This window comes from Panthera tigris, chromosome D2 (genome assembly GCF_018350195.1).
Source record: "Panthera tigris isolate Pti1 chromosome D2, P.tigris_Pti1_mat1.1, whole genome shotgun sequence".
NCBI lineage: Eukaryota > Metazoa > Chordata > Mammalia > Carnivora > Felidae > Panthera > Panthera tigris.
The window spans coordinates 13,233,589-13,260,375 of NC_056670.1; the positions used below are offsets into that span (position 1 = coordinate 13,233,589).

General features: G+C 36.4%; 1 protein-coding gene across 3 annotated transcripts in view; it reads left to right on the plus strand.

Annotated features, from left to right (window-relative positions):
* ARID4B (AT-rich interaction domain 4B) overlaps window positions 1–26,787 on the plus strand; it is a 151,907-nt gene that overhangs the window by 89,451 nt on the left and 35,669 nt on the right. For 2 of the 3 annotated variants that reach the window (XR_006208961.1, XM_007086034.3), the window contains exons 8-17: window positions 1,244–1,382; window positions 7,093–7,172; window positions 9,122–9,198; window positions 10,526–10,680; window positions 13,617–13,689; window positions 15,243–15,337; window positions 16,327–16,424; window positions 17,576–17,819; window positions 18,140–18,315; window positions 22,364–22,615. Coding sequence is in view for 2 of the 3 variants with exons in the window: in XM_007086034.3 (XP_007086096.2) it covers window positions 1,244–1,382; window positions 7,093–7,172; window positions 9,122–9,198; window positions 10,526–10,680; window positions 13,617–13,689; window positions 15,243–15,337; window positions 16,327–16,424; window positions 17,576–17,819; window positions 18,140–18,315; window positions 22,364–22,615 (1,389 nt within the window). In the remaining variant the exon portion in view is untranslated. The remainder of the gene's footprint in view (window positions 1–1,243; window positions 1,383–7,092; window positions 7,173–9,121; window positions 9,199–10,525; window positions 10,681–13,616; window positions 13,690–15,242; window positions 15,338–16,326; window positions 16,425–17,575; window positions 17,820–18,139; window positions 18,316–22,363; window positions 22,616–26,787) is intronic. The other variant, XM_042959926.1, reaches the window with a different exon arrangement.

Below are 26,787 nucleotides of genomic sequence, written 5' to 3' on the forward strand. Positions count from 1 at the left end.
TTAGATTTATGCCAATCAACCAAATAGATAAATCATGTTTAAGGTTTTAAAATGATTTTTCAGCTTACATTTTTTGTCCGTGAACTTGGTCATTGCTGAGTATCTCAAAAATGTTTTCATCCCCGTAGGTAATCAGTATTCGCCATTATTCAATTTTATTTTATAAAAAGAACATACATTGCAATGGTTTATTTATTTCTTTTTTTAAAACCTTTAAAAATTTCTTTTAAACTTTTTTTTTTTTTTATTTTAGAGAGTGAAAGCAAGCAGGGGAGAGGGGCAGAGAGAGACAGAGAGAATCTTAAGCATACACCACACTCAGCACTGAGACTGACATGGGGCTTGATCCCATGACCCTGGGATCATGACCTGAGCTGAAATCAAGAGTTGGACGCTCAACTGACTGAGCCACCCAGGAGTCCCTGTGTATTCATTTCTTAGTGTCTTTACTTACTCTGAGCATTTTGAGCTGTCATTGTTATAATCTTTATTTTCTTTAACACTGATTGTGGGCTTTCTTAGAACCAGATTCAAAGGTAGAATTTTTGTTTGTTTTGTGTGATTTTTTTTTTTCTTTTTTAGTTTTCATTTCTACTATACTTTTGTATAACATCACGTGGGTAGTTTTAGATAGTCTCTTTTTCTGTGGGCAGGTAACTTCTTTCTAATTTACTAGTCCAATATACAGTGTAAACTGAAAGGAATTTTTAATATAATACAAAATAACAATGTTATACAAAAAAACAACAAAATAACAGTATTATACATTTTGTCAGTGCCTAGTTTGTGTATATTTGATATTAAGGATAGCAATGCTGATCTCTTAGCAGATTGTCTTCTTCACCACCCTAACCTCCCCATAAATAAAAATGTTTTTCCCTTTTTAAAGTTATCTTTGTACTAGGATTATAAAATTTAATATCTTGGGAACTCCCAACTCTTTTGAGAGTAGCATCTACTGTATTTTTGTGTAGTACTGGGATGTTTCATATAGGGCCTTAAGCTTTTTGAGTATTGTGTTCTTTCCAAGAGATTTTTAGGAAAATGATGTGCTTTATTTTAATGATAACCCTTTTTATTATTATTTAGAAATTTAGAAAATTATATACAAATTTAAATTTGCCATTCTGTAGGTTTTTGAAAATGGGATAAGATTTCTGGAATACCTGTATTTATCAGCTTGGTATGCTCATTCTCTGTGAAGATAAGTGGAAATATCTTTTTTTTTTTTTTCTTTTCCTAGACCAGAGGAAGAGTCTTCTTCATCCTCCAGTGATGAAGATGAGGATGATAGGAAACAGATTGATGAGCTACTAGGAAAAGTTGTATGTGTAGATTACGTTAGTTTGGATAAAAAGAAAGCACTGTGGTTTCCTGCATTGGTGAGTAACTTCAGTATAAAAGAGTTTAACTTTCAACTATTTAAGTTCATGAAGAGGACAACTGATAATCTTACTAGTATTTTTCACAAGGACAAAGTGGGGAAATGGTTTTAGCATCATTTAGTTTACACAAATATTACTTTCAAAATTGTCTTTGAGTACCAAGAACTCTTGAAGTCATCCAAGAAAGGCCAAATTTTGGTAATTTTAGAGGCTAGGTATATGAGAGTTCATTATACTTCTCTTTCTGTTTTGGGTAGAAAAGTCATAATGTAAATTTTTACAACTCCTAAATTCATCATGCAGAAGATTGCAGAAGAGGAGACTTTCTTTTTCTACTGTTAACTAAAATAATGTCTGTCTATCCTCCTTTTCAGTGAACATGTTTTATATTCTTTATCCTGAGCTCAGTTCAGTGTTTTTCACAAAATAATTGCCCAGTAAATGCCCGTTCTTTCAGTTAAAACTTAACATTGTATCTTATAATTAAAACTAAAGAGGGTAATTATTTGTTTTAATAAATATAAATGCTTTATGATACCTTTGCATATATCCATCTGTCCATCCAGTATTTATTGGATGCCTGTTGTATGCAGGGACTGTGCTAAGACCTTTACAGGGACTACGAGGCAGGTATTATTATTTATCCTCACTTAGTGATAAGGAAACTGAGTATTGGAAAGTCGAAGTAAGTTGGGTAATAAACTGAAAACTTAAGTGTCAACGTATGAGATCATTTCTTTTTTCCTTAAGCACTAAGATTTCTTTGTAAGAATTTCTTTTGAAAACATTTTTTTTTTTAATGTTTAATTATTTATTTTGAGAGAGGGGTGGAGGAGTGGAGCGAGAGGGAGAAAGAATCCCAAGCAGGCTTCACCCTGTCAGTGGAGAGCCCAACACAGGGCTTTATCTTAGGAACAGTGAGATCATGACCTGAGCCAAAAATCAAGAATTGGATGCTTAACCAACTGAACCATCCAGGTGCCCCTGAAAACATGTTTTTTTTTTTTTTAATTTTTTTTTTTAATGTTTATTTATTTTTGAGACAGAGAGAGAGACAGAGCATGAACGGGGGAGGGTCAGAGAGAGAGGGAGACACAGAATCTGAAATAGGCTCCAGGCTCTGAGCTGTCAGCACAGAGCCCGACGCGGGGCTCGAACTCACGGACCGTGAGATCATGACCTGAGCCGAAGTCGGACGCTTAACTGACTGAGCCACCCAGGCGCCCCTTGTTTTGTTTTTTAATGTTTGTTTGTTTGTTTGTTTGTTTGTTTGTTTTTGAGAGAGCATGTGCATGCACGAACTGGGGAGGGGCAAGGAGAGGAGAGAAAGAATCCCAAGCAGGCTCCATGCTGTCAGCGCAGAGCCAGTAACGGGGCTTCGATCCCACAGATGGTGAGATCATGATCTGAGCTGAAAATCAAGAGTTGGATGCTTAACCAACTAAGCCACCCAGGCACCCACAGCCCAGGCTGTGCTAACAACTCAGAGCCTGGAGCCTGCTTTGGATTCTGTGTCTCCCTCTCTCTTTGCCCCTCCCCTGCTCATGCTCTGTCTCTCTCAAAAATAAATAAACTTAAAAAAAAAAAAAAAGTTTTCTGTGTCTTTTTCTAAAACAACAGGAATATTAATTTTTTCACTGTTAGTATATTCAGTATTATGATTCTCTCACCATAATTTCTGAATAGTTTTCTTGATGATGGGAAAAATATTTAAGGATTTATGATGTTGAATTGTCAGTAATCTGCTTAGGAACCATCTCATTATCATTTAAAGAATCTTAGAATTATTCATATATGTAATCCTTCCCCCCAAAGTGAGATCTTTTGGACAGTGATGAGTACTTTTTGTCAACTAGGGTGTAAACTTGTGTACTAAATCAAACAAACTTGACATAATAACATAAATAGTATTTGGGTTTCAATTTTTGAAATTAGTTTTTATAAATTGAGTAAATTTTACGAGTGTTTAGTAACATCATGCTAGGAAACAGTCGCGTACTCCCAGGACCTGTGAACAACCTCCATGGGTTTAGCATCTCCCCTGGCCAGGCACTGTGCTGAGCTTGTCAGTATAAACAGTCTCCTTTATTCCTGAGACTGAAGATAAGTGGTATTTACCCCCATTTTAAGAGAAGGAAATCTTAGCTTCCATGACTCATGCAGTTGTCTTTTTCAGTTTCCTTCATGGTTTCTCCTCTAACCAACCTTGAAATGTTGCTGTTCAAGGTTCAGAATATATCACTCTGTATTCTCTTTTGGGTGATCTCATCCCCTTTTATAGCATTGGTTGCAGAGTTAACAAACTGAAATGCCTTAGGGACCAAGAAAAGAACATACATGGGTGAACAGGATGAAATACGGATTCTCATTCCTGTGGCAGAATGGAAAGTGATCCCACTTACACACCACCAGCAGCATCGGCCAAAGCTATCATATATGTAATTTTTGAAACCCATGAGAAAGTGTGATTCCTTCAGTAGCTCAGTTGGTCAAGTGGAGGACTGCAAAAACCATGAGAAAAAAAGGTAGATTTTATTCATAGTTTTAGACCTAAGTTTGAGACCCTTAGTATTTAGGCTGTTGACTCCCAAGTTTATATCACAGTTCAGACCTCCATTGTGAGCTCTAGACTTGGGTATCTCTCTATTTAGTATCTCCATTTGGATGTCCTTCAGCCACCTCAAAACTTAATAAATTTAAAACTAAATGTATTCTCTCTTCCCTTCTTCCAAAACTTGGCCCTTCTCCATTGTTTCCTCTCACAGTGAATGACATCATTTGCACAAGACAGAAACCTGAGCATCCCTCTGCTTGCTCATCTCTTCACTTCCCTAATTATCTCTCATAGTTCTCTTTTCTTTAATTTGCCATTGCCACCACTCTGCCGCCAAGTCACCACCTCTCACCTGGATGTTTTAATTCCATTTTAATAAATAAATAAAAATAATTGTAACTTAATTTTATTTTTATTCTTTTTTTAATGTTTATTTTTGACAGAGAAAGAGAGAGAGAGAGCGAGCATGAGTGGGGGAGGGGCAGAGAGACAGGGAGACACAGGATCTGAAACCGGCTCCAGGCTCCGAGCTGTCAGCACAGAGCCTGACACAGGGCTCGAACTCATGGACAGTTGAGATCATGACCTGAGCTGAAGTCGGACACTCAACCGACTGAGCCACCCAGGCGCCCCTATTCTTTTTTTTAAAGTTGGATTTATTTAAATAATCTCTGTGTCCCACATGGGGCTTGAACTCAGAACCCCGAGATCAAAACTCACTTGCTCCTCTGACTGAGCCAGCCAGGCACCGCCTAAGTAATTCTTTAAAAGGCAAAGCAGTTACAACACTATCCTTCCTCAGAGCCTTTCCTTAAAGATTTTAGATTTTATTCTAAGAATTAACCAGAAAATCTGAACGCTTTTCATCTCTCTTAATCACTCCAGGCAGAAAGTTAGCCACACTGCCCTTTTGCTCTCTGGAACAGGGTTCTACTGCTTCCTGTCTCTGACGCTTCCTGTGATTAGTTTCCTCTGCTTGCAGTGCACCCCTTTGCTGCATATACATGCGTACGTGTACATCCCATGTCAAGCCACCTCCTACTCAGGCTTGAAAGCTGAGCTTAAATGTTGTGCCTTCAAGGAAGTGGTCCTGTGGGGTGCCTGGGTGGCTCAGTCGGTTAAGTGTCCGACTTCGGCTCAGGTCACGATCTTGGAGTTTGTAGGTTTGAGTCCCACATCAGGCTCTGTACTGACAGCTCAGAGCCTGGAGCCTGCTTTGGATTCTGTGTCTCCCTTTCTTTCTGCCCCTCCTCTGCTCGCTCGCTCTCTCTCAAAAATAGATAAACATTAAAAAAAAAGTGGTCCCTGATTACCTAGATAAGGACTTAACGCAGTAGCAGTTAAATCAGTGTGTACTCTCTTACTTAGTGCTTGTCTTCCCGACTAGAGTACAAGCTCCGTGTAGGGAGGAGCGGTGACTGTCTGGGCTTCTGTGTTCTCTGGCATCTAGTACAGTACCCTGATGTGGTAGTTAGTATCTGTAGCATGATTAGACCAAATATGAAGTATTTACTTCAGAAATTTTTTACATTTATTTTGGGGGAGAGGGAGGGAGAGAGAATCCTAAGCTGGCTCTGCGCTGACCGCGCAGAGCCCAACACAGGGTTCAAACTCACAAACTGTGAGATCATTGCTATGAACTGAAACCAGGAGGAGTCGGACGCTTAACCAACTGAGCGACCCATGGCAGGCGTCCCTACTGGAGGACTTTTTTGAAATGACAAGGAAGTTTCCTTGGATGCTAATACATAGAGCAGACTTTTTTCTTTTTTTAAAAATGTTTTAATGTTTATTTATGTTCAAATGAGAGGCAGAGTGCGAGTGGGGGAGGGGCAGAGAGAGAAGGAAACACAGAATCCGAAGCAGGCTCCAGGCCCCTAGCGGTCAGCACAGGGCCTGACGTGGGGCTCGAACTTGCGAACTGTGAGATCATGACCTGAGCCGAAGTCAGACGTTCAACCAACTGAGCCACCCAGCCGCCCCATGTAGCAGACTTTCATCAGTGAGTTTATTCACAGTGCCGTCAGTATTTAAGGAATGCCTGGTGCACTGCAGTTGCTGTTACGGAAAATGTGAACTAACTTTTTAAAGACGAAATTAGAACTCACCTGTTTCTAGCTCCTTTCTCACCTTTGGTGAGAATAAATGGCCTTTATGTACCATTGTCATTTTTCAGAGCTAATGAGACTGTCCTTAAAAGAAACCTGTCATACTTATTTAGCCCATTTTTCATTGTTCCTGGTATACATAGTGGGCTGTCTTGGAATTAAAATACTCAAAGTTTATAGGCGTCTTGCATTAGCCTTTAGGAAGGAATGCTTGAACCTCACTTTAAATAGCAGCTGAGGGACTCCAACTAAAGTAAATCTTCTTCTGTTAGTAATAAATCTTATGTAGCCTCCAGAAAGGTATCTTCTTTATAACATTTACTTTTTAGAGTGGGTAGCATTGGGAAGAAATTTTAGTGCCTGTTACGTATATTTAAATGTAAGTAATAAGTTGAACTCATCTCTACCTTTTTTAAGTTAGAGACTGCTCTGATATACTTGCTCCCGTTTGGTTTCTGTTCTCCTAGCCGTGCTGCAGACCCTCTGGCTTTAGCTCTTTTTCCACCCCAGCCTCCCCTTTCATTCCAGTGTTCTGTTTCTAACTAGAACTTGGTCCACAGCTTCAGTCGAGCCATGGCCACGCTTCTGCTTTCAACGCCAAGCCAGTGCCAGAAACAATGTGGGGAATCAAGAAAGCTGGAAGGATATAGGATGTAAATTTAAAATCACTTGTGTGTATTTTCATGTGTGTGTGTACCTGTTTACCCTACAAACTAAAATTCGTTTTTAAGCTTTAAGCTGAAACTATCTTTTATTTAAAAAAAATTTTTTTTTAATGTTTGTTTTTGAGAGAGGGAGAGCGAGAGCACAAGAGAGGGAGACAGAATCTGAGGCAGGCTCTAGGCTCTGGGCTGTCAGCACAGAGCCTGAGGTGGGGCTTGAACTCACGAACCAGGAGATCATGACCTGAGCTGAAGTCAGACACTTAACCGACTGAGCCACCCAGGCGCCCCTGAAACTGTCTTTTAAAAGCATTTTAATAATTGATACATAACTGTAAATGTGCTTTTAGTTTTAATAGTTTACACTTTTTTGTTTTTTAAAGGTGGTTTGTCCTGATTGTAGTGATGAAATTGCTGTGAAAAAAGACAATATTCTTGTTCGATCTTTCAAAGATGGCAAATTGTAAGTATAATTCACTGGAGGTTAAAAATATGCTGTTTTTCCAAGTTAGGATAGTAAATGATAATAAATTAATTATTTCCAATGACCTTATGCTTTTACTTTTCATCATACAGAATGTTTGGAAGTGTGATCATTTTTCACATTATCATTTAGGTGGTCTTACAGTATGCCTTATTTGTTTATTTTGTTTTTTTCTAAACTCCCAGAGTTTGTCAGTATTTGCCTGTATAGTATAATAGCTGGTGATTTGTTCAGGCACATTTAGATATATCTACTGTATCTAATATTTGATCGCTATATTTATTGATGTCTTTACTATTCTGGAATATTTAATTGGGCCCTAATATTTTTAGTTCTAATGGTTATACTGATACCTGTTGTGTAACATTCAACTTGTATAGTAGCCTGTGGATTAAAATGGGTTACTGCAAATGTATTGAGTGTTCAAGTGATTTTTCATATAGAGCTTTTCTGGAACTGAGTTATGAATTTCTGTGTTTTTTTTTCCCCTCTTTAAGAATTATGTGACTAGAAAAGTCATGTATTTTATACTTGGCCTTATTCTGTGTTTATACCTTAAAAGGATCATCACATTTTAAGATTGGTGTTTGGGTTTTCAGGTTCTAGAAAGTGATTTTTATAACAATTTATGAAATCCACTTTAACAAAATGGAGATAATCAGGAATTTGAATATTAAAATTGAATACTGGTTCAATGGTATTAGGAAATTATTGTTAACTTTTAAATGTGTAGTAATGGTATTGCTTATGATTTAAAAAAATTTTTTTTTAATGTTTATTTATTTTTGAGAGAGACAGAGACAGAATGCGAGTGGGTTGGGGCAGAGAGAGAGGGAGACACAGAATCCGAAGCAGGCTCCAGGCTCTGAGCTGTCAGCACAGAGCCTGACACGGGGCTCGAACTCACGAGCTGTGAGATCATGACCTGAGCCGAAGTTGGATGCTCAATGGACTGAGCCACGCAGGCGCCCCTGTTTATGATTTTGAAAAAGAATTTTCTTTTAAAACTCATGTGAAGTATATCACAAATCAAATTATATAATATCTCAAATTTCCTTCAAAGTAATCCACATAGGGTGGGAGGAAGTAGGTAGGGGTATAAGTGAAAGTGACTGACTTTATGATTATTGTAGTTGGATAATGGGTATATGGTGTTTCATTGCACTGTTTTATTCTCTTTTGTATGTGTTTGAAATTTTTTGAATAAAAATTAAAAATAGGCTGGCTGACAAATGTATTTGGAATAGTTTTCTGGCGTTTGTAGATTGATACAGACCAAATGCAGAAGAGCTGAATGATACTGAAGGATGACTTACTATTGTAAAATAGGAGATGAATGTGATATATATGATAGAAATTCTCCCAGTTGCTTACATCTGACTCCCTCCCTCCTTATGATTGGGGAGTTCCATGAAAGACTAAGTTATATATTAGAAGTTTGCTTGTGAGCCTAGAATCCAGCTTAAAAACAGTTCTTAGAAGAACATTTATAGTATAAACAAGTACATTTTCTTCCAGTCTTAAATTCAGTAATTTCTTGTGATTATTCCAAGACAATGGCAAATTCTTACTATTTGACTTCTTCTTTTATTGGATTGATCCTGCCATCAAAGTATTTTCATTTACTATTATTTTCATTAGCCTCCCTGTTTTCAGTGTTACATTTAGCCAGGGACTCCTGATATTTGAGAATATCTTGTTTGAAAAACACCTCTCAAGGTGGGGTCCTTCTGTAGGTGATGACCTATTTCAACATTCTGCTTAGCATTTTATTTGGGAATTGCAGCACTGTGCAATCACTTTCATTGCAAATGTTAATGTTTTCATATTTTTAATATTTTTCTGTAGTGTGTAATTCAACTCTTAATTTCTGTTGTGTTTTTTGTGGCTTTTTTTTTTCTTTAAAATTAAAAAAAAAACTAATGTAGTACTTCAGTGCCAAGAAAGGATGTCCATGAAATTACTAGTGACTCTGCACCAAAGCCTGATGCGATATTAAAACAAGGTAAGGATAATCTTGGAATAGTTTATGGTTAACTTAACAACTGCTGAAGTGTTTTTGAAGATCAAACTCTCTTTTGCTCTTTAAAAAATGTATTTTGGGGGCATTTGGGTGGCTCAGTCAGTTAAGCATCTGACTTTGGCTTGGGTCATGATCTTGTGGTTCATGAGTTTGAGCCCCTGTGTTGGGCTATGTGCTGGCAGCTCAGAGCCTGGAGCCTGCTTTGGATTCTGTGCCCCCCCCCCCCCCCCCCCCCCCCCCCCCCACACACACACACACTCTCTCTCTCTCTCTTTCTCTCTCTCTCCCTCTCTCTCTCCCTCTCAAAAATCAATGAACATTAAAATAAACAAATAAATAAAATAAAAAATAATATTTTTTATAATCCTGTCTTTGAAGTTATACTTGGTTCTGTGTGAATTATACTTTTGTAAACCTAGGTGTCTTTTGTTACTATAGGGTTTCTTTTTCTTTCTTAGCTTATAATCAGGGGCAGTAATCTAAAAGTGGCAAAGAACTATATTACCAGCTAATTACTGTAGCCTTGCTTCTGCCTAGTAAATAAAATGTTAGTTCCTAAGGATGGTGGAAACAGAAGTCAAAAGTAATTTTGATTTGGCATGTCTCATAGTGTAACAATGGTCATATTTTATTGAGGAATATATCATAATTGCATTTTTTGCTTGGTTTTTAGCTTTGTATATAACTTTATTTTCCTTTCACCCATGTTCATCAAATCTAATAGTATGCTAGGTAGACTGGTTAAAAATCACCAAGAATTTGTGGTTTAGAGTTTATTTCCATGTATTATAAACTGAACATAACTGTGTCTAGCTAATTTTAGTTTAAGCTGATTATTACTTTAATTTTAATTCAGGTTTAACTAGAAATGAAGCTAATGTGTATTTATAGAATATCTTCAGCTATAACGTATGTTCATTACAGCGGCTTTGTGCTTGATATATGACGCTGATTCATAGTCATTTGTTGGACAAATGGTCAGAAATGTACCAGTCTTAAAGTTGTTTTTACTAGGCATGTTTAGTTTTTGTGTAAAAGAAGAAAACTGTTCCTTGTTTGAACCTAAGTCCCCTTCAGTAGCAGCGGTTCGCCGTCTGTCAAATGGGTGCCTGATGCTTCGGATGGTTGGGTTTGAAATGAGTTACTACAGTGCGCAGTGCCTGGCACGTAGCAGACACTTCACAGATGTCAGTGGTATTAGCACAGTAGTTTTACTTTTTTTTTTTTTTTTTTAATCTTTTTTACCACTATTAGACAAATCAGTTGTCTTAATTTCTCCAGTTCACATAGTTTATGGTCCTCTTTCCAGCCTTTGATCAGGCGCTTGAATTTCACAAAAGTAGAACGATTCCTGCTAACTGGAAGACTGAACTGAAAGAAGATAGTTCTAGCAGTGAAGCAGAGGAAGAAGAAGAGGAGGAAGATGATGAAAAAGAAAAGGAAGATAATAGCAGTGAAGAAGAGGTAATTCAAAATGGTTGATGTCTCCTAAAATTAGAAATAACACTACAGTTTCCTTTGTGAGTTAGGATTCGGCATAAAGTCGTCAATCACTTAAGTATTTTTAGTATTAGAGATACTTCATAATAAAACTGTGTTGTGATGTCCGCCATAACCGGGTAGTTTGCTTGCTTACTTAAAATAGAAATATAGTCTTGTGAAATTGAAAATACTAAATACAGTTATTTCAGTCATCTCAAAAATGTTTCTTGATGATGTGCTTTTTTTGGTTTATCAGATAATAAGGGAAATACACACCTAACGTAGCAAAGCTCTGCTTTCATGTGCTTTCTCATCATCCTATGGACCACTGTCACCTGGTACAGTGTTTTCATCTGCATATTTTATTGAAATACCTAGAGAAGTATAAAATACATCTTCCATCTAGTATTAGAAGAATAGTCCGCAAAAAAGGGTTAATACCTTTAATACCTCTTTGATTCAGAAAGACTTAAATAACTACGTCTAACACAGATGAGTGGCTAGTTCTAATTAGATCATAAATAAGTCATCTGTGAATTTGTATGGATCAAGTAGGTAAAGTTTTAGATTTTATTATAACTGGTACTTTAGATCTAGCAGTGATAAGTACCAACAAAAGCTGTCCATGGCATTACTAGTGACATTGTACCACTGTGCTCTTCAGTGGTTTGTTGAACGATTTCATAAAAGTTACTGGTGAATGGTGTAGGTAGTGAAGGCTGTATATTTGACCTTGAAGTGAATTGGAGTGAATGTTTTCAGGAAACTAAGTAAGTTAATCTCAATATGTAATATTTTCGGTAAGTTCTGAAATTCTGCCATTTAATTGTAATAAACAACTATTCATGAAATAGGATTGTTTCAGAGTTTATGTTTTATGACCTAGTGATCTGTGATGACAATGTGTAGTGTAAAAGTTTCTCAGCTTCAGTCTTCTCCCCCTCCCGCTTTTTGTTTAAAATGCTGAAATGAACAAGCAGTCCTTTGCTTCAAACTTGCCCAGTAGCTTCTTAGCACCTTAAAAGTCAAGCTTCACTTACAGAACTTCTTTTACAATCCAGTCCTGCCTTTTTACCACTTCTCTTGGTGTACCTTGCCATTTTGAACTTGATGCTGTGGCGATATTAAATTACATACCTTGCCTCTTCCCAGCCTGTACACATACCAGTACCTCTGCCTTCAGTGCTCTTGCCTTTTCTCGCCCCAGTTAGCCTGGCAAACTCCCGTTCAGTTTCAAAACCCTACTAACACGATCCCTCTGTAAAGGGAAACCTGTGCAGCGTCACCTCCCTCACCTCAGGAAAGTTAATTGCTCCATTTGCTTAATTACTACCTTTCCTTGTGCATATTTTTATCATTTACACACACGCACGCGCACTTATTGTCGGTTTTCTCCCCTGTAAGCTCCTCAGGGGTTTGGTGTTCCCTGTGCTCCTACTCAGAGTGTCTCATAATGTATAACTTGTAAATATATGATGATCAATAAATATTAGTTACTAAAATTTTTATTGCTTAGATTTGTGTTTTAGAAATGTTTTGGTGAAAGCAAATCTGGTTTCCAGTTAATCATTTTCTTTTACGTTAAATACAAACTTCACTAAATTTTTGGGACAGGAATAAGTTTGGCAGTTTATGAAAGCCAAATATTGTATCGGGGGAATTTAAGATCGTATCTAGAAAATAGGTTTCCTTAGATTTGTATCTGACTGCCTTACTAAAACCCACCTTCTGTGGACCATGTTTAAACTGAGAAGTGTCGATTTTTACATAAAGAAATTAATAATTGTCATTTATTCTTCTCTGCTCAACTGGCAAACTTAATAGTTTATCAACATGGATTTTTGTTTCTTGTTTTTACCTTGCCTTCCTTTGCTCTGCTAGCTTTTAAAGTAAAGGGGCAGATGTCAAAACAATGGCATTAGACACATGATTTTTAAAAGTAAAATGATATATTTAGGTTTATTTAGACTATCAGTTGAAAAGTATGGTCTGGAGCGTTACTGTCAGAAATACATTGGTTTCAGCCAGAGTAACTGCAAGTCCTAGGTGTATGTTTGGAATCACTTTCTTCACAGTTACTCCCGATCGTGTTCTCTAACGGCAGGCTCCATCGCTCATTTTTCTTTTATCTGAGTCAGCACCTAGCACAGTGCCTACGCTCGCTGGTGCTCGCTAAATGGCTTGTTGAATGGATGATAGTCACTGAATCGACGAGTTCCTCCGTCTCACCTACTACCCTGCTCCTTGCAGGTCGCTTCAGGACCAGCTCCCTACTGCCACAGCCCCTGGCCACAGCAGCAAGAAGCTAGTCCCTCCCTTGTAATTGATAAATCGGGGAACTATTTTATTACTTGAAGATTTCCCTAAGTCTGAATCTTCAGGTATTGTAGATCAAGTTTGTTCCCCACTTTACTGATTTTGTTAGCTTGAAGTGCTGCACAGTGGGGCTGTATATCATGAAGGATACTTGGAGTTACAGCCAATGGGACCCACACGTGTATAGTTCTGGAGGAGCAACAAGATAGTCTGTTGTGATGTGAAACCCTGACCCAATTTAATATAAGTGAGAGTAGGTCTTCTTGAGCCTGTGGCCCTGACTTAAAGAGTAGTTAGATATCTGATATGGGAAAAAGCTCATGAACCATCTTGCTAGTCTTATTTCGTACTTCTTCTATGAGAATTTACATTTGGGATTATCGCTGTTGAGATACCTTTTAAGGCATATTCCTTTGGAAAGCATAAAATGTCTAGACTTGCCTGGTTTTGAACATCTTAGTGTTAAGAAATAATTTTTACTTGGTAAAACATCCTTGAAATATTTTAGTAAATATTAGTCTTTGCTTTTAGTAGGAAATCTTGTATTATTATGATGTTTAATTGAGGAAAATAACATTCTGTTCTTCTGTGACTAAAATTAGGAAGAAATAGAACCATTTCCAGAAGAAAGGGAGAACTTTCTTCAGCAGTTGTACAAATTTATGGAGGATAGAGGTGAGTTTTATTTTTAAATGTGCTACCTGTACAACAATAACCATGAATAAAAAAACCATAAAGAATTCTGTTCGTTAAGCTTCATGTCACTAATAATCATGGCTGCCTTACTGCCTGCCAGCGTCACCAGCACCTGGCATAGTACCTGGCATATAGTACATGGGAGGAGGAATTTGACAGTATTTTGATGGATATTATGGCCATGGACCCATATGGCCTGCATTCTGTTCTGCCTATCTGCCCTCCATCCATGGGTTCCCAAAGAACTCTTAACGACTAGGGAGCAGTAGCTGACTGGTAATCATAGTACCATTTTATTTGTACCTACATAGATTCCTCTAGTAAAAAGCCTTCCTCTCTAGAATCACTGTTGGATATACCTTGGATGTGTATGTTTGTGTGTGTTTGTGTATGTGTGCATGTGAGTGAGAGAGAGAGCCAGAGAGACACCATAGTCCCAAGTCTTCTTGGGACCCAACCACACAGAACGAAGCAGAGAATTAAACCATCCAGAGAGAGTCAGACATAGAGAAAGGTGGCAGAGTCTCAGGGTGAGCCTTGGCTTAGTCTTTTGAATCTGCCTGGTGTTGTTAAAGAAATACAAGAATCGAGGGAAAGAGGTATGGATGTTGACCTTTCGTTTTCGGTAGTGACCTCGTCCTCTGGTAACTGTGGCTTTGTCACTCTCTTGGTAATCTGCTGTTCAGAGTATAGTGTCTCCTTTCCTGGGAAGATGCCAGAAAGGGAGTAGGGAGAGGCAGAAAGCTTTCTAGCTTGAGGAGAAGGGCAAAATGAATGAATAATATTTGGAAGTGCCACTGTACTTTGGGAGTTATTTGGGGGGGGATTAATATTTTTTTAAATCCTCATTTGTATTGTTGATAAGTAGAAGTTGGCTGTCTTTTGCTCTCGTAAGTGATAGTGGCTGCCATAATGTAGGTATCTTTATTGTTTGATATAAAATGTCCTTGCTTTCTGTATTATTTTTTTGTATGAATGAGGGTTGGCCTAAGAAGGTAGGTGATTTCTTAGGCTTTTGTATAAGGCAAATAAAAAAGTGAAGGGGTGCCTGGGTGGCTCCATTGGTTGAGTGTCCGATTCTTGATTTTGGCTCAGGTCGTGATCTCACAGTTGGTGAGATCTGGCCCCACGTTGGGCTGTGTGCCGACAGTGTGGAACCTGCTCGGGATTCTCTTGCTCCCTCCCTCTCTGCCCCTCCCCCGCTCGTGAGCCTGCTTTTTCAAAATAAATTGTAAAAACTTTAAAAATTTTTTGTTTTGTTGATATTTTATTTTGGTTTATTTGTTATTCTTTGTTCATCAAGGAGATGAAAATGGAGTGAAATCATATAAGGTTTCAAAAATCTGGTATGAGAAATTTTTAAAAAGGAGATGGGCTTAAGTGGTAGACATGTTTTGGATTAACAAGGGATTTTTTTTTCTCTTATACATATACTTTGCACTATATATATTCAGTGGTAATATCTGAATCTTTGGTAGTTTTAAATAACAAATGCAGCATGGTTATAGTAAATTTTGTGTTTTCTTTAATAGGCACACCTATTAACAAACGGCCCGTACTTGGCTATCGAAATTTGAACCTCTTTAAGTTATTCAGACTTGTACACAAGCTTGGAGGATTTGATAATGTAAGTATTACAGTCAAAAGTGAAACATGTTTTTCATGCAACATGTTTTCTTTTTTAAAAATTACCTAAGATTGTCTAATAAAAACCTAATAGTAGAAGGAGAAGAAGATGTAAGGCACAAGTTAGAAACAGAAACAGCTAGCTTCCTCAGCCAAATTTAAATTTAATTAAAGAGCTTTTCAAACGAGCTTCCCGATTTACTGTTTGTCAAACTTTCATAAACCACCTGTGTATGTGTGAGTCACAGCACAACTATATTGGTAGAAGTTCTTCCTGTGTCTCTTTTCCACTACACTGTAAGGTCCTTGAGAGTAGGGATCTCTTTTAATATTCTTTATTCTTAATCTCTTCCATGGTGTGTGATGTGCGCACACACACACACACACACACACACACACACACACACACACATTTATGTATAGAAACATGCAGAAAAATCTTTGTTGAACTGAAGAAATTATCTTAAGTTTGCCATGATGTGTGGTGTCCATCCAATTAAGATTATTCGGGCGGGGGGAGTATTCTGTAGAAGAAGTATTCGGGCGGGGGGAGTATTCTGTAGGAAATTTACTTTTTTTACTTAAAAGTAAATGCTTTACTAAGATCCTTAGAACTACTTTGATTTATTAAATTTATAGGTTTTATGGGAACTAATACATTACTTAAAAATTTTGATGTGTCTTTTCATTACAAATTTTCATTTAGAAACCTGAATATTTTCTTATTTACTATGCCAGGTTTGATTTAAAAATCAAATGGCCTAATAGCTCAACATTTGTAATTTTCTGAGATTTGTTAGAATACTAAAACTTACTTTAAAAGATTGTTGTAAACTAAATTTTTTATTCAGAATTTATTAAGCTATTTTTCATTCCTTTGAGACTAGAACCAGTACATATAAGCATATATTTCTATATGCTACATTAGTCAAAATTTTATTATATTCCCACCTTTTAATTGGGGAGTTTTCATTTTACTTTGTCTGCTAGATTGAAAGCGGAGCTGTTTGGAAACAAGTCTACCAGGATCTTGGAATCCCTGTCTTAAATTCAGCTGCAGGATACAACGTTAAATGTGCTTATAAAAAGTAAGTCATGGTACTTGATATACCGACATTCGATATTTTACCTAGAAAACAGGAGGCTAATTATTTCTTCTAAGAAATCAGAAATTTTTACTAATCACTTTATAATAGCATGTTCTGCAGTATTTTCTGTGAATACTAGATCTATGAGATATTCTGTAAAGAAAGTTTTTGTGGCCAAGAAAATTTGGAAAGCACTGTGTAGAGACTAAGAACCTCTTTTTAAAGTGTTAAAGGGGCACCTGGGTGGCTCAGTCGGTTTAGCGTCTGATCTCGGCTCAGGTCATGATCTCGCGGTTCATGAGTTTGAGCCCCGTGTTTGGCTCTGTGCTGACAGCTCAGAGCCTGGAACCTGCTTCGGATTCTGTGTCTCCCTCTTCTCTGCCTCTGTCTGTCTCTCTCCCTCTCTCTCACTCAAAATAAGTAAATAAATAAACAAACATTAAAAAAAAATGAAGTGTTAAAAAGTCCAGGATTGAATCCTGGTCCTGCCAATTATTAGCTTTTGTGCCCCTTGGACCATTTATTTGTTCTCTTAAGCTTCAGTTTCCTCATTTGTAAAATGGGATACTAGTACTTGCCTCGTAAGATTATTCTGATGATTAAATGAGATTTCACATGAACTAAGAGGACTAGTGCTTGGCATATCAGAAGTGCTCATGGGGTGCCTGGGTGGCTCAGTCAGCTGAGCATCTGACTCTTGACTTTGACTCAGGTCAGGATCTCATGATTCATGAGTTCGAGCCCCATGTTGGGCTCTGTGCTGGACAGCGCAGAGCCTGCTTGGGATTCATCTCTCTCTCTCTCTCTCTCTCTCTCTCTCTCTCTCCCTCTCTCTCTCTCTCTCTCCAAAATAAAAAAAAAAGTGCTCAAAAAGTTGATGCTTTACTAATACTTTTAATAGCTATTGTTGTTACAGTTTATTTAAGATACTGTTTTTTTACTTTTGGCATAGTTTTTTTGTGACTTTGGGTTTTTTTGAAAAATGTTTCTATTTGGGTTAAAGAGAATGGGAAGAACTGAACTAGAATAAATTAGAATATTAATATGACTCAATATTTGAGAACTTAGAAATAAACACCTTTTAAAAACCACCACTCTGTAGTAATAATTTGAAATGTTTTCCCAAATGTAATTTCTCTTCACGTTTCCAGATATTTATATGGTTTTGAGGAGTACTGTAGGTCGGCCAATATTGAATTTCAAATGGCATTGCCAGAGAAGGTTGTTAACAAGCCATGTAAGGAGTGTGAAAATGTAAAAGAAATCAAAGTTAAGGAAGAAAATGAACCAGAAATCAAAGAAATAAAGATTGAAGAGGAGGACAATATAATACCAAAAGAAGAAAAGCCTACTGATGATGATACTGAAAGAAAAGAAAATATTAAACCCTCTCTGGTAAATCAGATACTGTTCATAGTGCTGTGCCTTCTTTGGTACATTGTCTACACTGTCTGTAACATTTTCATGGTTAACTTACTATAAAATGTTATACTTAATTTCTTGAGCATTTTCCTCGTTAAGTGCTATTTTTGTATTTAAAATGGTTGTTCGCTGTTTTTGCTTAGTGTGTTAGGAATGGCAGGAGTATCTTAAAATAGCTAACGCATTTCTCAATATTAGTATTGGTTGGTACCGCCTTTTGCTAACAATTAGATCATGGAATTAGGTTGACAGTTTTTACTTTTGTTGGTTTAGTTCCTCTGATTTTTTTCTAGGGAAGTAAAAAGAATTTATTAGAATCTATACCTACACAGTCCGATCAGGAAAAAGAAGTGAACATGAAAAAAACAGAAGAAAATGAGAATCTGGTGGACAAAGATGAGGAGACAACTGGGGTAGATGAGTCCCTCAGCATAAAGGTAGAAGCTGAAGAAGAAAAAGCAAAATCTGGGTAAGAAATTTGTTTTTGGTTAAGATGCATTTTTTGGCTGAATGAATTGTAATTTGCCCTTTGTGTGTGTGCGTGTTTGAACCTAAATTTGACAAAATATAGTGTAATTGAGTGGTTTGCATTTAGTATGTAAGTACCATTTGCCTCCTTCAGAGACCCTACTAATGCAAATTTGTAGCAAAAGATCATGTTTTTGATCCATTCTTCTTGCTCTCATCATGGAAATTTATGAAATTTTGAGCTAGAAAAATACTTCTTACTACATTAAGCTCTGCTGAATAACCAGATAATAGAAATTTGGGAAGATGGCTTTCTGTATGCAATGTTTTCTAGATGGTATGTTGGCTCTAGATTTTAAGAGTTGTGTTCATTTCTTAAGCAAAAAACAAGAATGGAAAAGTGCTAATAATTAGCTTTCACCAGGCCTGGATTGTTATATTGTGTTTTCTGTGACAGTAGTAATTCCTCATTTTGGTCAGTTTGGAATGATGAACTGTTTATTCAGCAATGTAATTTATGCACTGCCAGTGGACCCCTGGATTTTGTAGATGATCTTTGGCATCTAGTCATCGCTGAGGTTTAAAAAAACCCTACACATCCCCATCGTCAATGGTCCGTTTAAATAAGTACAACCAAATGTTTTTGATCATTTTAGTGTTTTCTGAAATTTGGCCACAGCATGCACATAGGCAGGGAAGGGAAGCAAAATATGCTTTGCAAATTTAGGGAAAGGTACTTGTTTAGTATACCTTGTTATATATCTTTGTGTACAAATGTCTATATCAAGTACTCCTTACTGCTGTTGGTGATTATTTCAGCTATTAAGAAACTTAGTACGTAGCTTTTTGCCTAAAATCTCTTGATTATTTTAGTGTCCTCTGAAATTTTGGCTGCAGCATACAGATAAACATGGGAGGAGAAACCTGGGTTTAGATGAATATAGTCTAAGTGTTTTTTCATTATACTTGGTTATAGCCCTGTGTGCACGTGTATATTTCAAGGTACTCCTTGCTGTTGCTGGAGACTATTTCAGCTCCTAAGAAACTTAGTAAGGATTCAGCTTTTTGACTAAAAATCTGATCTTTAAATTTGCATGTATTTCTGGAATATCTGCTGTGTGGGAGGCATTGTGATAAGCCTGTGTTTTCTCTTTGTCACTAATAATTACCTTATTTTTTCAAGTTGGTGTTTCAATTTATTTTCTGGTGTAAACTATATATTGTAGGTTTTAAAAAATTCTTCAACTATATGGCTTTTTAATTTACTACATATATTTATCAATGTATCATACTACAAACTGAAATTTTCCTAGCCCGACAGCACTAATTTGGTAGTGTTATGTGTTGGGAATGTCCAAGATTGATTTCTGAGTTTTATTAGGTAAGTGCAATAGAAAATTTGATAGTTATAAAGAATCATATGTGAGTATTTCTCTAGCATATAAAGTTTCTCTAAGTAATTACTAGTTACTGCCAGGAATTTGCCATGTCCTTTTTTCATAGTCTAGGTAAAGGAGATTAAATAAGTTAATTTAGGTAAAATGCCCTGTTCAATGCCTGGCCCATAGAAAGTATTAATAAGTTAAAGTTGTTGTTTTTTTAATTTGTTCCATTGTATGGAGTGTGACATCAAACTGGGAAAATTTGATATTTGTGAATTCAGATGAAAAATACTGATACATTTGGTTTCCCAAAATAATAGTTCTTTAAAAGATGTGCGTGTGTGTGTGTGTGTGTGTGTGTGTGTGTGTGTGTGTGTGTGAGAGAGAGAGAGAGAGAGAGAGAGAGACAGAGAGAGAGAGACAGAGAGAGAGATCCACATCAACTTAATTTTTAAAAATCTATATGCTGATTACATTTTATACTTCCAGAAGGTATCATTGTTGGCATTCTATGTCTGATTTAGTGCGTTTTACCTTTGATTTTGCCAGTGAATTATTAGAGAAAGGAGTAGAATATTTTATTTGACTGATAGCAATTGTGTTGTTTGCTTCTTTAAACTTTAGTACACTTTTTAAGTGTTTTTCATTTGGTTGGTGTCTGAGGTTGACACTCAGTGTGAAACTTTTTAATTTTTGATTGCTTTATTAATACAGAGTATTAGAGTATTACTCCAGATAAAATTAAAGACTGCCAGGCTGCACTAAAGTGGGATTGTGCTTACTGGCATGAACCAGTTGTGCTCAGAGCATTGTGTAATGTAAGACACAATTTAGAAGTTGTTTTCATTTAAAAACTCTTAGATTTTTTATTCTGTGTCTCTCCTTTCTCTGATACGATCATTCTGAGGTACATGACAAATATCTTTGGCGCATAATAAACAACTTCTTTTGTCGTGGCCACTAGAATACACTTCCTTTTCTCCCTGATACACAGAGATACAAGTTTATGATTTAAACAAGGAATATCCTTTCCAAAAAAAGTCTTAACTGTTTTAATTTTTTAAATACATATAAACATTTATTTAAAGTTGTTAATAATAGTTTATCATCCAAAATACCCTCTCTGGTAATTTCTTAGATATTTTAGCCTTACTAATAATTATTTCTTCAGTACAGACATGTTCATGTATTTTTAATAATAGAGTTCTAGTTTTTTATCTCCAATTATAGCTGGTTTATTTAGGTCTTAATTTTGAAGTACCTATTCATTTGAATATAAATGAGTCTTTAAAAATAGAAGTAATTCTTGAGATTCTGTAGACTTTGTGATGTATTTCAGAGAAAACTGATGCATTTGTTACTTTTGTAAACTTACACTTAATTTCACAGACTGTTAGGCTTCCCTTCGCCCCTCCTGCCTCACAATGTAGAAGGAAAGAGGTAGGAGAATAAAAAAACATTTTAGCGTTGCTCGTATTACTATAGATTGTTTCTGTTGCTTACGTGATTGCATAATTAGGAGTGATAAAGTATGTCATTGCTAAAAAGGTTGCGTATAAGATTATGAAACAAATGATCAGTGGAAAAGGCTTTTTATATAAATATTACATTCATGAACTTTTAAAGCTTAATTATGTAACTGTCATGTAGTTTCTGTTTTATAATCTTTATTTGTCAGCTCTAAAGTGATGGAGTCTTTTTGAGAGAAAACTATTGTACTAAACATAGACATAGTTTTTATCTGCTGTGCAGGGTAAATACATAGTATTTATCTTGGGACTAAATATAGTTGAATTTCGTATTGAAGTCTTTTAAAAACTAAATCTAGTGTTTGGAAGGTTTTCTCCAACTTGTTTAATATGGATTTGTGGCTAATATAAAATGAATGCGAATGCTCAGTTTTAAAAAGTGCACAATACTGAGAAGACTGAAATGGTTGCAGTGCTGCTTCTAGAATGATTTCACTTTTAGTTTTGTGTTACTTGGACTTGGCCTGTCTTATTTCATCGGAACTTCGAAGTTGAGAGAGTCGGTAAAAGACTTTATACGCGGTAAAGAAACAGAAATTGTAGCGAAGTTTAGAAGAATAGAAAGAAAAAAATGATGTGATATTGATGTGAAGTTAGTCAAATAGTCCTGTGAAAGGTAAAATCATATTTCAGTTAGCATAACATTTGAAATTCTGGTTGGAGCACCTTTTGAACTCAATAAGACTAGCTGTTGGCTAGTAAAAGTTTTTGTTTTCAACACCCCGGGGCTGGAAATACTTGAATAAAAAATACTTTTTAGTCTGGAAATGGCTATGAGGTGTAAATGATTTGTGTTTTTGTCAACACGTTTGTGTAAAACACTTTCATAATAAACCATGAAAAAGTTGTTAAAGTTGACCTTAATAGTTTCTTATACAACTTCTCTTCTTCTGGCTGTTGGAAATTTTCTTTTAATGCATTTTTCAATCTTCATTTCCTCTAAATGTATTTCTCTATAACCACAGTCATCTTATACAGTTTTGGTTTTTAATGTTACATTGCAACCCAGAATTTCATGCGCATGGAACCTGCCGTTCCCGGAGCAATCACAGCCACGATTTTTATCAGTTTATGTGGTTTGGAACTGAAAAGCTTATGAAGTGTCTTTTATTAACTGCAATTTTTTAAACCTTTCAAGAGATGAAACGAATAAAGAGGAAGATGAAGATGATGAAGAAGCAGAAGAGGAGGAGGAGGAGGAGGAAGAGGATGAAGAGGATGATGACAACGATGAGGACGAGGAGTTTGAATGCTATCCACCAGGCATGAAAGTCCAAGTGCGGTATGGACGAGGGAAAAATCAAAAAATGTATGAAGCTAGTATTAAAGATTCTGATGTCGAAGGTGGAGAGGTCCTTTACTTGGTGCATTACTGCGGATGGAATGTGAGGTAACTTGAGTTTCAGCTAGTGATTACTACCTAAAAACACTTCTAAAATAATTTTCTATTTTAAAAGTTAATTGACGAATTACAGACGTATTAGTTACTCTGATTGAGGTCATAGTACCATATAAAAAATCTGTAGATTTCAGCATGTAAATGCCTCGCTTAGTCACTTCCTACTTACTGTTTTGAATACTTAGAAGATACCCTTAGGGTCTAGAAAACTGATATCTATACAGTTGACTTTTATGTTATACATGAAGATTAACAGGGACAGCAACATTATTGGTGAAATGATAGAAAAATCTTTTTTTTTTTAAATTTATTTAAGTAGAAAAATCTTTTTTAAAGTTAAAAGAGTTTTGAGCTTCTTCATGTCTATGAGTTAATGACCGGGCTTCTTTCTCTCTCGCGTTTTCAACTGCATTGCCACAGTAACCTCTTCTTTGTAATCTGAAGTTGCCACGTGTCTTTCTTACAGGAGGCAGGGATTTTAAAGTCGTGATTTCTTAAGATGCATTGGCCATTTTAAGAGGGCCTTTATCTCTTCATTAACATCTCTTAGATCATAGTCTTGTTCAGAAGCCTCAGAAAGTCATTTGTATATTTGAGACGATATGGCGGAAGTGCAATAAGCAAGCGTGCTTAACTAAAATAGGGTGCGCTTTCTGACTGTTGATAACCCTAGGGATGAAAGGCAAGACTCAGGTTTGGCTTTAGGTGGTGTTCAGTGACTTCGCTTCTTTTCTTACACAAGTTTTCTTTGGTTCATCCAGAGAAATTTTGTATTTGAATTTCATCCAAAATTGGCAAGTCTGTTTTAGGATCTGGTCACTTAAATTATCTTTTAAGAAAAACTATAAATTCGTTTTGGAATCTTTGACACTTTATTTGAAAGGCAGCTTGTGATAGCGTTGTTGCCCTTGAAAAATTCACCACAGAAGTTAGAAATGGTGGTTTCGTGGTGTGCCTAGTATCTTCAAGGAGGAATACAGTTCCCGTGCTTTTTATTTCAGTTGTATTCTGTGATTTAGAAAGGTGTTCGGAAAACATCATCTCAATTTCTGTTTCTTAGAAAAACTATATAGCCTCTGTTTCTTAAAAGTCCATTTTGTGTTGTCCTGCTGTGGCAATAGGAAGCTCTAGAAGCACGTCTAATCTGATTACCTTTCTTACTTAGAGAAAAGTGCAATTCTGATCCATTCTGACGCTTGGAAGAAAATAACAATTTAAGTCATAAGGAAATGTTTAGAAGTTTTGTTTGGGGACTCGTTCTTTGTTATTTCTAACCAGCAAGTTTGGGATTTTAAGAGTACTTTTAATCAATCAGCGTTGTCCCGTAACATAAGCTTTTCCGAAGAGTCCGTTTTAACACCATGTGTAATTTATCCTTTTGTCTGTTGGCTCTTGGGCTGCTTTTGTGGTGCATGATTTTCCTTACCTGAAGGGCTGGCTATTGATGATCATGTTCAACGGAAAATACTGGAGATCTCAGATATAGCTGCTATGAGAATATTTTGCCCAGTTTTGACATTTAATCATTTTGATCTTCCTAAACGATCATCATAATATAAATGTCGAGGGAGTTCCATTTATGCCTGGAGTGTACATGTTGAATACGTTAGTTTAAAATTAGGAAGGAAAAAATTGAATCAGGAAAAATTAATAATCACTGAGTAATGCCCACAAGAGATGTAAGAGCCACATCATCTTTTACCTCTCCTTTCAGTTCTTCTGCCCTTAGTTTGTATAATGAGGTGGTTTTTCTAGTGGCCTTATTAAATGCTTTGTATTTCCTGACAGAACTTGCACCATTATCAGGGCTTGATTATTTTCTATTGTTCCATTAAATAAAGAGGCTTAGTAAGTATAAGAATTGAGACATTCATAAAATGATTCTGCAAGTAGGACACAACTTTCTGTTTGTTTAAGAAAAGACTGAGTGAAGGAAAGAGTCATCTTTCCGTCGGAACACTTGGATTTTAGGGGCCAGAAAGACAATGTCGGTATTTTAGCTTTGAATTTGGTGAGGGGTTGGGATGGTAAGGGAAGACTTTAAATTGAGACCTTCAAGTTTTTAATAACGCAGAAAAGAAAACGAGACCTAGTTCAACAAGACAAGCTGATGTCACTGAGAAGGATGCCATCTACTCCTCACACCTCAAGCGTTTGTGTGGTCTGAGCTTTCAAAAGAAGAACACTAACCAACTTGACGAAGACCTGTAGAGTGAATCTCTTCATACTCCAGCAGCATAGAGAGAGCTGTACTTCTGTAGATTAGCAGTTAATTTTCATAGTCAGTATAACAATAGTCCTATTTCTCTCTGCAGTAATAACCAGAATCTCTTATTGATGAATAAGCAATAATTATGATTTTTGCTGCTCCTTCATGTCTGAAGCTAATCTAGTGAGGACTGCAACAAACCCTCATCAGTTCTGCAACTGTGTTCCTGTGGTTTCGGTGATCTTCAGCTTGATCTTTGAATTTACACTTCAGAGATGTGAAATTAGACATGAAGATTTATGTATGAAGGTTCATGAAAATAGTTTTATCTTCCGTGGCAGTCATTCATTACTATAGCAATTTAGGAAACTTCTTGTGGAGCTATTTGTGTGAGTTTTGTTTGATCTGAAAGGTCACTTTCCAGTAAACAGATTTTTCGTAAAGAAAATAAGAGACTATCTTCCTTAGTTTAAAAAATGCTATTTTTCTGGTAATTTCTACATTTTACCTTTTTTCTAAAATGCTGTGTAAACCTTTCCAATGGTACAGTTTTCATTTGCACCCCTGTTTCACATTTGAAAGATGTTAATTGTCGTTACACAAAAGAATAGTATTTGGGCCAATTTATTTTTACTACCACAAGAAGAAGATACATTTTTACAGGCTTACATCAGATTTACTGGAAATAGCCAGAACTCTGGATCTTAAACCACATAATGGCTTATAAATGGCATAATAGTGCTACAGAATTTGTCGGGTGTGGTGACCATATATAAAACTATTGTCCAACACAGTAGACTTCACTAGGTTGCCATGTGCTTGGAGGAAGTCAGTGCTTCTTTATGAATTGTATTTGACTCTTCTAAAAATAGCATCCACTCTAGAAAACTGGCGAAATACATAAAAGTAGAAAGACAACTAGTGATATTGTAGTATGTTCTCTTGTAGTCTTTTAAAAGACATTATACGTTTTTAAAAATTATAATCACACTTCAGTAATTTTTCATAGTAGGCTTTCTGCTTGTTTTCTCTGCGTGATGTTCATGCTTTATGGAAGTTTTTAGTTCATTAGCTAATTGATCCCCTTTGTTCTCGCTTCTAAGTTCATGCCATAAACGTGGGATTGAGTTTTGAAAATAAAGTTACACTCTGAAATTCAGCAATCTCTGTTGTGTGTGTGTTGGGTTTATCCTCGTTCCCAAACACAGCCAAGTGTGTTACAGCTTTCTGGGCAACTTGGCTTGCAATTTAAAATGCATCAGTGTTTTATCATGTATTGAAGCTGATTTCTGTTTCTCCATTTCCAGTTTGGCTTTCCATAATTAAGGGGTTGGGAATTTGATTAGAGAATTTTTTTTTATATTAAGGCTCATCAAGTACATGAAAAGGATACCCTCAAGTAAAAGAGAAAGGGAAAAGCAACACTAAAGTTTCAGCTGTAAAATTTCTAATTAGCAAATTAGTTCTACTCCATTTTATAAGTTCTAGAAAACTAAAAATAAGATAAGTTATATTTAAAGATATTACTTGGCAATAAAAATGTATTTCATTTAAAAAATATTTTGTCTCTCAGGGTGCCTGGGTGGCTCAGTCAGTTCAGTGTCCCACTTCGGCTCAACTCATGATCTCACAATTTGTGGGTTTGAGCCCCGCTTCAGGCTCTGTGCTGACAGCTCAGAGCCTGGAGTCAGCTTCGGATTCTGTGTCTCCCTCTCTCTCCACCCCTCCCCTGCTCATGCTCTTGTCTCTCTCTCAAAAACAAAACCAAAACATAAAAAAAAAAAATTCTGTCTCTCGAAGTGAATTGGCTCCTCCTTTGAAGACATGGGGGGTGGGGGACAGCTAGTAAAACGCTTTCACAAATGGGTTCAAACCTACTTTGTGCTAACATTCAACTGCTTTTTAACAAACATTTATTCTTTTATTTGGCATATATAAGTTCAGTATCCTGTGC